We start from the raw sequence: 11296 nt of genomic DNA on the forward strand, positions 1-11296 counted from the left end.
GTACTGTGTCTGTCTCCTTCCTTCAAGGAAGGGTTTCAGCCCTGCGAATTCCACATGTAGCCATGCTCTGCTTCCTCACACCGCAGGTCAGTTCCACTTATTTGGGGACCTCATCTAAAGAGAGAGCTGGCATTTTCTTTGTATGTCTGGTTTCTTTTGCTCAGCACTTTGCTTTGAGAGTCAAATCTCTATGTAGCCCTGGCTGTCCTGGAACTCACTCTGTAGACCAGGCTGGCCTTGAGCTCACAACTCTTGAGTGCTGGGATGAAAGGCCTGTGCCACCACTGCCCAGCAGGATAGTCTTTCATTGTTGTATTTGTTAATTGTATGAAGGACTGAAGAGATGGCTCAGTGCTTGCTTTATAAGCGTGAAGATCTGAGTTCAGTCCCCAGAACATAGATTTAAATAACCATGGTATGGTTGGGCATGCTTGTAACTCCAGTGCTGGGGGAGTCAGTGGCAGGCTGATCCCTGGGGCTCACTGGCAGCCCGTCTAGCCTGCTTCATGAGTTCCAGACTAGAAAGAAACTCCGTTTCAAAAATAAGAAAGTAAATTAATTAATTAAATAAAATAGAAAGTAAAGAATGGCTCTTGAGGACCAAACCTGATGTCTCTGGTCCTCCGCATGCGTGTGTGCAAGCACTCACATACACGTGTACATCACCACGATGTTCACACACGCGCGCGCATACACACACATGTGCACACACAAACATTGATTATGGTTTTAACCCTATGATTAATGTTTTAACAACAAACCCATTTTGCTTGTTGGAGGAAAGACCTGTTGTAAATCTAGACTCTGGTCCCCAGGATCCACATACAGGCTGGGTGAGCAGGTTTGGCAGCCTGCCTCTAGTTCCAGCACCAGGAGGTAGAGACAGGAGAGCCTTGGAGCAAACTAGCTAGGCGACTTAGTATAACCAGTGGGCCCTGGTTTCAGTGAGAGACCTGCCTTAATATATGAAGTGGAGTCAGAATGAGGACACCTGATGTTAACTTCTGACTTCCACATGCGTGTGCTCACGAATGCACTTGCGCCTGCACACACACAGTATGGCCCAACACACATATGAAACAGCAGTACATGTTGGCCCTCTTCTGGCCTCTGAGGGCACTACATGCATATGTGCATACATGCACACATCACACACACACACACACACACACACACACACACACACACACCTTCACCTGAGTTCTGCATATTTGTTCAACAAAGCAGTGTCCAGCGTGGACTTGAAGCAAAAGCGCCCTCCCTGATCGGCTGTTTTGTGTCTCCCCCTTCCCAACATTGATGGTTTCCAGTGAGATGAGTCAGAAAATGACCAAGGAGGGCCCCAGGCTCTCCAAGAATCAGAAGTTCTCGGAGCACTTCAGCATCCACTGTTGCCCACCCTTCACCTTCCTCAACTCCAAGCGCGAGATCGTGGACCGCAAGTACAGCATCTGCAAGAGCGGCTGCTTCTACCAGAAGAAGGAGGAGGATTGGATCTGCTGCGCTTGCCAGAAGACCAGGTGAGCGTGGGCTCTGGGCCAGGTCTGCGCCACATTCCCCTGCTCCGTGACTGTCAGCTCTCTTAGGAAGGCGCTGGAGGGCAAGCAGAAGGCGGGCGGGAGGGCAAGGCTTTCCTGCTGTTTCTAGCTCCTGCCAGCATCCCTTAAGCAAGGTGCAGAGCCCGGGCCGGCCGCAGCCTCCAGCTTCTTTTGGCCCTCTCTGCACCAGCCGCCGTGCCAGGTCCCCCCAGAAGCCCAAGCTCCAGCCAGCTGCGTCCCCCGTGGTGGTCAGAGCGCCGCCAGCCAAGCCCAAGTCCCCTCCGAGGCCAGCCAAGCCAAGGTCCCCTTCGAGGACTGAGCGCCAGCCGCGACCCCGCCCAGAGGTCCGACCACCACCAGTCAAGCAGAAGCCCCCTCAGAAGTCCAAGCCACCAGCACGCAGCAGCCCCCTCAGAGGGCCAGGCACCAGCCGTGGGGGGTCTCCCACCAGAGCTCCTAGGTTCTGGTAACACCATCTCTTGCCTTTTGTCTCCCCCCCTAGCCTGAGGTCAGTAGCTGCTCTCCGCGCGTACTAACCTGGGGGACCTCTCCACAGTACCAAGCCTGTGTAATCCACTCCCTCCATTAAACCCCCTCTTGTTTGAAACACCTGGCGTGGCTTCTGTTTTTCCTCCCAGATGTTCTCGGTCCTCACTTCAGATGGCTGTGTCTGTGCCATCCCGCAGAACTGCAGGTCACTAATTTACCAGCGCATGGTATTTGTTGACCACAGTGGCAGGCGGGGAATACGGAGTAGATCCGCGCTGCTGCTTTGTGCCTCAGAGAGAAGGAGACTCTGTACCTGGGCATGTGTGGAAGGAGCGAGCCCAGTGCTCCGTTTGCTCACCCTCCTGACACATGTCATCATATATTAGCCCCCGAAGCAATGACACTCCTTTGTTTGCTCAGTCTGTCACTCAGCAAACTGTACTGACATCTATAAGGTTTGATATGCTGTACTGGGGAGAGGAATATAACCTGTGATTTCTTTGTATCAAGGAAGAGACCATCTGGTCACGGTGCAAACATTGCAATACTGCCTTACTCAGGAGGTCTGTGGCCTGTGGGAGCCCCAAACAGAGCCGTCCCAGCTCTGCCATGGGAGCCTGAGGCTTCACAGAAAGTTAGGTTGGAGTGGGCAAACTGGAGAAGGACGGCCAGGGAGGCTCTGTCCTGCTCTACCTCAGAAGGACCCGTTTCTTCTTTTTGAGACATGGTCTCACACTATAGTTCAGGCTAGCCCGGAGCTTACTCTGTAAACTCATTAAGATCTTCCTGTTTTAGATCCAAGAATGCATGGATGCCATGTTTGATGTTGAACAAACCCTCCCCTTCCTCCTTTTCTCTTCTTCTCTACAGACTTTATTATTTTTATTTTTATTTTTGGGTACAGTTTTAGGTCTACCACAAAACATAAGGAAGACAAAAACTTCGCTGTTCCCTGGCAACAACATTTTAATATTTGGAAATAGATTTGCTTGTTGAGTCAGTGGTGAGCACCAGCTGTGCCTACTTCCTCTCTGCTCTGCTGCTCAGCCCCTGTGCAGTCTTCTAGAACCCTCCTGAGAGCTCATTCACAGGTCACCAGTGAAGTTTGGGGGTGTCTTCATTTTCAGACACAGTAAACAAGCCTTACTTAGATATTCCTAAATAAAGGACCCACATCATCTTTGGCAGCTGCCAGGATTGTGATGTCCCCAAATGTAAGCATTGGCAAGATGCAAGGTCAAGAGTTTCACCTAGCAAAGGGACTAGCTGGCTACGGCTCACTAAAAGCTTAGCGGAGAAGTGAATCCAGGTCGACTGGTCATAAAATCCCTCCGAGAGGCTGCAGTGGGAGGTTGGTTCAGCCAGCTAACTTCTGATACATAGAAGGGGCTGGAAAATCTCGAGCTGAGGCTGTGGGTTTATACAGGAGAGGCAGCCTTTTATGGAAAGTCAGTCCGTGACATCTTAGGTCGTTGGAGTTCAAGCTGGAAAGGAAAGGACACAGAAGACAATGAGGGTAAATTCCATCTCAGACACAGGGTTGTTTGGACCCAGCCTCACTCACTATGGTCACCAGACTCAGAGACATCAGCCAAGGTGTCTCCACAGGCTGTGTGTGTGTCCTACCTCCCTGGGAATCAGGACCAACTTCCTACCGTCCATGGCTCTCATGCACCCTCTGAGCCCCACCCAAGATACTCGTTTTCCCTTCTCTGAATCTCAGAGGTCCTAAGGCAGCGCAGTAGAATGGGTATTCAACCACCGCATTGTTTCCTTTATTGATCTGATTGGCTATCTCAAATCAGAGGCATTAATTAATGGGAACAACTTACACTCAATCAGGGCAGCGAGGCCAGACCTTTAAAAAAGGCTTAAAAGGAGATCTTCTGAAGCTGACACGCTTTCAGAGATGATGCTGATCCTGAGGTATTGTGTGGAGGGGTCAAACAATTTGGACAAAGACCTTTTAGATCTATGATAAGACTTTTGAATAGCTCTTCTCTAGAAAGCAGAGAATAATCTGATTTTAGAAAAGAGTGGCTTGGTTTCTGGCATCGCAGTGGAAGGTAGGAGCATCTCTTTCTCGACGGGCGGTGGTCCTGGCATGTCCCTCCAGTTTATTCTTTTCCACGTCTTTAAGATTTGGGACTTAATATGAAGGTCCCAAGATTACAGAGCTGCCACTGTAAGACACTGTTACTCTATGAGATTAGATCCACAGCCCAGGGAAATCAGGCCACACAATAAAAAGTATCTTTTTGTACCTTCTGTTTCCTCTGTCCATTAATAACAGTAAAAAATAAGATAATTTATTTTTGTACTTTGATTTATGTATTGTGATTTCACTTATTTTAGCTTTTTCTAGTAGAGCCTGGATTTTATACATCATAATCATGTCTTTCAGTAGAGACAGCTGTGAATTTTCTATTTCAATCTGGATACTTAAGTGTGTATGTTTTGAACTTCTATCTATACTGAAAACATATTTTGAAATATGGCTTAGTGTCTTCAAGGTTTTTTGTCAAGCTAGAGAATGGCCCCAGATGTGCTTTGGGATACTAACAGACATCCTAATCCCTGATAGACTTTCTGTGGCAGCAATTGTTGGTCCTTAGATACTGACATCATCAATTGTTGGTCCTTAGATACTGACATCATCAATTGTCAGTCCTTAGATACTGACATGACCCTGGTGTTCAGGGAGAAAATACACTGGAGTGCTTGGACTCAGGTTATGTGATGAATTCCACTCTGACAAGCCTTTAGAGCCTGTCTGTTCCTGGAGGGAGCCCACTGCCCTGCTAAATGGAAAATCTTTTTGACTTAAAACTTTCATAGCTACACCAGAGTAAAATGAGAGCATTTTACATGAGGATTGACTGTCATGGGCCACCATCCTCTAATCTTCCTCTTTTGCTTGGTTGGCAAAGATGATTGTTGGGTATCTCCTGCAGGCAGAGCATCCCTCTCTTGCATCTAGGGAGTTGCCGTTATCATCAGTGGTAAGGAGCCCTGGCAGAGCAGATGACTGTCCTGTGCTGGGCCTTCTTGATACATTTACCCTTGTGCGTGGGTTTGTTTGCCTGTGTTCCCTTGCAGGACTGCGTGTTAATCAGGTTCAGGCAATCTTACACTCATCCCTCCAGAGCCCAACTCAGGGTTTGGTTGATGTTAGTGACTCAGACCAAGTGCGGCCTCACAGTCTGCCACCTTCAGCATGAGGCTTGAGTTTAAGTTTTTAGATAACCTGTGACCAGGACTTGGCTGGGCCTACATTATTTGTAATCAATTTATTAAATGTTGCTATCAAACTAGGGACAGGTCAACCTGGTCAGAATTTTATAACAGAGTTCACGTAGTCTACACGTATGTGAGCATGTTTATGTTTACGGCCGTGGTTTCCGTCACTGCTTTCATTGCTGTGACAAGGTATCTGGGGAAGCAGCGTTAGGAAGGCTCGCTTTGACTCACAGTTTGAAGGGACACAGTCCATCCTGTGTCACGGTATGGTGGCAAAAGCATGAGGCGGCTGGTCACACGGCATCCGCAGTCAGGAAGCAGAGAGAGATGAAGGCTGGTTCTCAGCTCACGTTCTCCTTATTTGTCCTAGGGACCCCGCCCATGAGCTGGTGCCCCCCACACTCAGGCTGAGTCTTCTCCTTTAAACCTTTCTGGGGACATCCCCATAGACACGGAGGTTTGTTTCTTTGGTGACTCAAATCCAGGCAAGTTGACAGTGAAGATCAACCATCACAAGCAGTAAAATGCTTTTTGTTTTTGATCTAGGAGTGGAGTGTACTGTCACTGCCTTCTGTGTTGCAAAACTTCTCACGACAAATAATCAGAAAACCAAAAATCATTATGCATAGAAACAGAAGTATTTTAAAAAACTATTAACTTTCCTAGGCTCAATCCAGAAAAAAAATCGTGTCTGTTTTGGCCAAAGACGACAAGAGTTGAGAAACCAAGAGAGGGGCTCTAAAGCCGATTTCTGAGGAGAAAAATAGCACCAGAGCCCAGTGGTTAAAGTCCCTCCTCCTCTTGTAGGACCTGAGTTCAGTCTGCAGCATCCCACATGGTGGCTCAGAATTGTAACTTCTGTTCCGGTGCCCCTTTGGGGATCTGTAGAAACTGCATGCACACGGTGCTCCCATGCGTGTGTGCACGCGCGCTCTCTCTCTTCCACCCACCCACAATAAAAATAAATACATCGTTGAGAAAGGTCCATGAAGTCACAATTGTATTAAATACTGCACAGGAAGTGGACACCACTTGCCAGTTCATGAAATTTTCTTTTTCTCTTTGTAAATCAGATTGAAAAGGAGGAGCAGGTCAACCCCAAGAAAAAAGTGACCGAGAAGGGATTTCCCGTGAATGGACGGCCTCCGCCTGTGGACTTACTACTTCGCAAGCCATCTGCCCTCAGACAAACTATCTGGTCTCAAGGATGAAGCAGGGTCAGACGCCTGCTGACGTGACAGCTACAGATGCCCTCAGTCCTCACGGTGTGGGAGCCTCAGGGCAGCCTGCCTGGAGGTGAGGGGGCCCTTTGTACCATAGTCACTGAGACCTGAGAGGACCCTTGGGCTCCAGAGCTCAGGAGAGGGGTCTTTTGGCCTCATCTGCAGCCCTTTGCTCTCTGGCAGGTGCGCGATGCCTCCAGGGTCATTGGCAAAGGTCTGAAGAGCTAATCCACACATATTCCTCCGTCTCTTTATTCCGCTGTATCCCTGTATCCCTCAACCTTTCCCTTCCTAACTCTCTGTCCGGCTCCTCCTGTTCCTATGCCATGTGCTTTCTGTTGAACGACCTTACTCAGAGCCAGAGCCAGCGTGGACACTCAGGGCCAGAGCCAGAGTGGACGCTTAGGGCCGGAGCCAGAGTGCATGCTGGTGAAGGTCTGGGTGATTTTCAGATAAGGTACAAATTGTCATATGATCCTTAAGTGCTAAGATGTCTCTAGAGTCATGTTAAGTCAGATGTAGCTAACCTGTATCAGAAACAGAGGAAAGCAGCAACCTCTGCCTCCCTCTGCAGGCCCCTGTCTCCATCCTCACACAGGGCATGGTGAGCATCAACTCCTGCTCAGGTCTGGGTGAGAACGACTTCTTTAAAGCACTGCCTTTGGAATCATGTCACCTGTACAGGTAGCCGTCACCTGGGCTCTGTCACCTGTAGAGTTAGCACTCACCTGGATAGTTCTGTGTCACCTGCATGGCTCTGTCACCAGCACAGCTCCAATTGCTTTCAGATTAGAAAACTTAGAAAGGTCTTATGGCTCCAGCCTCTGCCCTTCCGTGAGGGACCCTGAGCCCAGGTAGATGTCTCTAGGCAATTGTATAGGTCTAGAAAGAGTGCTCAGAGTTTTGTTTCCCAATCCAAATCTCCAAACTCCTGGGGGGAGAGGAGGCCTGGAATCCCAGGCTTTTCCCTGGCTGGCCCTCCACTTCTAAGTCTGTGGTAAAAACAGATCAAGAAGAACAGGGACAGAACTTGGCCTTCTGCAAAGGAGAGTAAAGAGTGTGTTGGGGAGCAGAGAGCTAGAAATCCAAGACTTCTTCCCTGAGTTCAAGGCCGTTCCCGCATAAGGGGATCTGGGCCCAACTATATAGGGTGAGTAGGGTTGGGGGTTCATTTCCATCTCTTTGCTCTGGTCTGTCCCCAGGATCTGTAGCCTCAGATTTCTGGGAAAGAATGATCCTGAGTATGCACTCTTATTCTGGACCCCAGAAATCCACCCTCACCCCACCCCACTTGCTTGTACCTCACGTCTACACTTGCTGTGAGGACGGAGACCGGGCCAGATAGAAGCGCCTCAGATTGCCTTGGACTCTTGTGGACACGTGTGTATGTGTGCACGTGTGCCGTGTGTGTTGGGATTAACTTTGGGAGACTATTGGCCAGTTTTCAGGCCCAGCAAGACCTCACGGTTTCATCTTTCTGTTTTATCTTGTGTACACACGAACAAATGTGGCCATCTATCCTCGGTGCCCGTCCTGGGACTGCGAGCTTCCTGCTCAGACCCTGTCGTGCTCTGGCCCATGGCTCATGTGCAGGTGCCCTCAGCTCAAATATCTCAGAGATTCTCCCATGTCACCCGGCTCTGTCTCTCTAGGTTTTGTTTGTGTCTTCTGGAATGATCCTGTTCACTTACTCATTGTTGAGTTCTTGCGTCAATGCCTTGCCTAATGTAAACCCCGTGTCTGCCAGAACTGATTTGTGTGGTCTTCAGTTGTCTGGGACTAATATGGATTCAATAAATACTTGTTGACCGGAAGAATGTTTATTTGTTTTTAAAAATAGCCTTAAAGTAATGTTCGAAAGTATGAGTTCTTTTGAGGAATCAGAGGCATCTATTGTAGTCCATAAAGAATTGCTGGTGACCTTGGCAGGGCCCCTTTGTGTGAAGGAATTGGGAAAGAGGAGCAGGAATTCATGGATGTAAATGCAGCTTGGCCTTGAAGGACATCGAGGGCAGGCAGGGCTTGGGTTGGTAACTCGGGAGCTGTTAGAACACACTGAAATGCTCTCGAGGGACCGTGGTGGTGCACACCTTTAATCCCAGCACTCGGGAGGCAGAGGCAGGCAGATCTGTGAGTTCAAGACCAGCCTGGTCTACAAGAGCGAGTTCCAGAACAGCTAGGGCTACACAGAGAACCCCTATCTCCAAAAAACCATAACCCTTCCTGCCCCTCCCCCCCCAATGCTCCGGGGAAGGAGGCTGTAGTGTGTGTGATGAAGAGGCACAGGGCCATTACCTGATGGAGCTAAGAACCCGGGAGGGAGCTTGGGGACACCAGTGAGGGGGACCCCCATCAATCAAGGGGCCCTTTGATTGGAAAGGGGGAAAAAGAGAATGTATATTACAGCTAGTTCTCGAGTTTAATGGTGGGGTGTGTGGCCCTTGCCTGAAGCATCAGTTCCCTGTGTGCCTTATGTAGGACCCAAGGCAGCCAGTTCACACTGGGGTGGTGGGGAGGTGGTGGCATTGGGGACAGGAGGAATGAAGGCAGAGGGGAGGACTATAGAGATGTCACTCCAATCACCTCTACAAAGCCTATCCTAATCTCGCCTCTCACTTTTGAATGGATTTGTATTTTCTCTTCCTCCCTCCCTCCCTCCCTCCTCCTCCTCCTTTTCCTTCTCCTCCTCCTCCTCCTCCTCCTCCTTCCTCTCTCTCTCTGTCTCTGTCTCTGTCTCTGTCTCTGTCTCTCTCTCTCTCTCTCTCTTTGAGACAGGGTTCCTCTGTGTAGTTTTGGAGCCTATCCTGGAATTTGGTCTTGAACTGGGATTAAAGATGTATTCCACTACCGCCCGGCCCAGGGCAGTAATCTTATATGACTAAAAATAAAATCAGACTTGTTTGTATGATTTTATTCATAAATATATAATTTAGTTGTCTCAAGATGTCAGCCCCTGCTGGGTGGTGGTGGCGCACGCCTTTAATCCCAGCACTCGGGAGGCAGAGGCAGGCAGATCTCTGTGAGTTCGAGGCCAGCCTGGTCTACAAGAGCTAGTTCCGGGACAGGAACCAAAAGCTACGGAGAAACCCTGTCTCGAAAAAAAAAAAGAAAAAAAAAAGAAAAAAAAAGATGTCAGCCCCTTATTTAAAGTCTTGTAGGGGTGAAAGAATTTCTGTTTTTCACTCATAGTTTACAGGAGCCCATCTACCTTGGAATCCAGAAACCTAAACACTGTTATACTATATCTAAAAGACAGAAACAGAAGCGTCGGCCCTCAAGTTCATAGCCAGTCTACTCATTACCATGTCATGGTCAATGGGGCTCGTATTGGCCCATGAAACAATAATGTAAATGTACCGATGATTGTCAACTTGACATGAAGAGTCTCAGTGAGGGATTGTCTAGATCAGGCTGAGTTATGAGCATGTCTGGGGGGGTATTCCTTGGCATGACAGTCTCAGATATGTGTTGTCTAGATCAGGTTGGGTTGTGAGGCTGTCAGAGGGGGCTGCCTTGACATGCAGTCTCAATGAGGGGTTGTCTAGATCAGGTTGGGCTGTGAGCATTTTTGAGGGGAGGCTGCCTTGATTTCATTAATTGATGAGGGAAGACCCAGCCTGTAAGTGGCTGGCCCTACTCCTGGATTTGGGGCTCTGGATGCTATCAGAGGGGGTTGGAGAGATAGTTCAGTGGTTAAGAGCACTGCCTGCTATCCCAAAGATCCTGAGTTCAATTCCCAGCAACGATATGGTGGTTCACAATCATATGTAATGAGATCTGATGCCCTGTTGAGGAAGAGACCTGGTCAGTCGTCCTCATCAACTTAGACCATGTACTTGTCCAATATGGACAAGATCAACAGAACCGCCATATATGGACTGCCCATGCATGCTAATAAAATAATGCTACCAGAGTGGAGAAAGCTGGCTGAGAAGAAATATGCCTGAGTTCATTTCTCTCTGCTCCTCCTGACTTGGCATTTGGTGTGACCAGCTGTCTCCAGCTCCTGCAGTGATGGACTATCTCCTGGAATTGTGAACAAAATAAACCTTTTCTCCCCCAAAGTTTCTTCCTTCCTTCCTTCCTTCCTTCCTTCCTTCCTTCCTTCCTTCCTTCCTTCCCTCCCTCCCTCCTTCGTTCCTTCCCTCCTTCCTTCCTTCTTTCCTTCCTCTTTAAATCAAAATACGCTATCACATTAGCAGAAATGAAACCGGGATACAGCAGGACTTTGTATGAGGCTTTTAACCCCTCATTTTCTTAACTGATAGAAGGAAGGTGTGATAATTGTCTTGCCTTCCCACAGTGCTGTTGTGTAGACCAAGAAAGAGCTTAGAGTCTAACGGTGTAGCATATCCAAATGCTGACTGACTCTCCAAGGGACATCATGGAGGTTGTGATGTTGTGTCATGGGGAAGTGGGGATGACTTTGGAGTTAGCGGATTCAGGTTTTCCCTAAATCTGACACTAAGCAGTGAGGTCATCCCATCAGCTCAGCCTGTGACCTTGGCACTAAGCAGTGAGGTCATCCCATCAGCTCAGCCTGTGGCCTTGGCACTAACCAGTGACATCATTCTATCAGCTCAGCCTGTGACCTTGGCACTAACCAATGACATCATTCCATCAGCTCAGCCTGTGGCCTTGGCACTAACCAATGACATCATTCTATCAGCTCAGCCTGTGGCCTTGGCACTAACCAATGACATCATTCCATCAGCTCAGCCTGTGGCCTTGGCACTAACCAATGACATCATTCTATCATCTCAGCCTGTGGCCTTGGCACTAACCAATGACATCATTCCATCAGCT

The 11296-nt window shown here is 48.7% G+C and overlaps 1 protein-coding gene across 2 annotated transcripts in view; it reads left to right on the top strand.

Moving 5' to 3' along the window:
* Positions 1-11296, top strand: part of Mobp (myelin-associated oligodendrocyte basic protein) — a 34844-nt gene that overhangs the window by 20468 nt on the left and 3080 nt on the right. Inside the window, exons 3-5 of one of the 2 annotated variants that reach the window (XM_005348114.3) lie at positions 1311-1520; positions 1729-2046; positions 6341-6563. In XM_005348114.3, the coding sequence (XP_005348171.1) occupies positions 1315-1520; positions 1729-2008 (486 nt within the window). In that variant the 5' untranslated portion in view covers positions 1311-1314 and the 3' untranslated portion in view covers positions 2009-2046; positions 6341-6563. The remainder of the gene's footprint in view (positions 1-1310; positions 1521-1728; positions 2047-6340; positions 6564-11296) is intronic. The other variant, XM_013346588.2, reaches the window with a different exon arrangement.

This window comes from Microtus ochrogaster, chromosome 5 (genome assembly GCF_000317375.1).
Source record: "Microtus ochrogaster isolate Prairie Vole_2 chromosome 5, MicOch1.0, whole genome shotgun sequence".
Taxonomy (NCBI): domain Eukaryota; kingdom Metazoa; phylum Chordata; class Mammalia; order Rodentia; family Cricetidae; genus Microtus; species Microtus ochrogaster.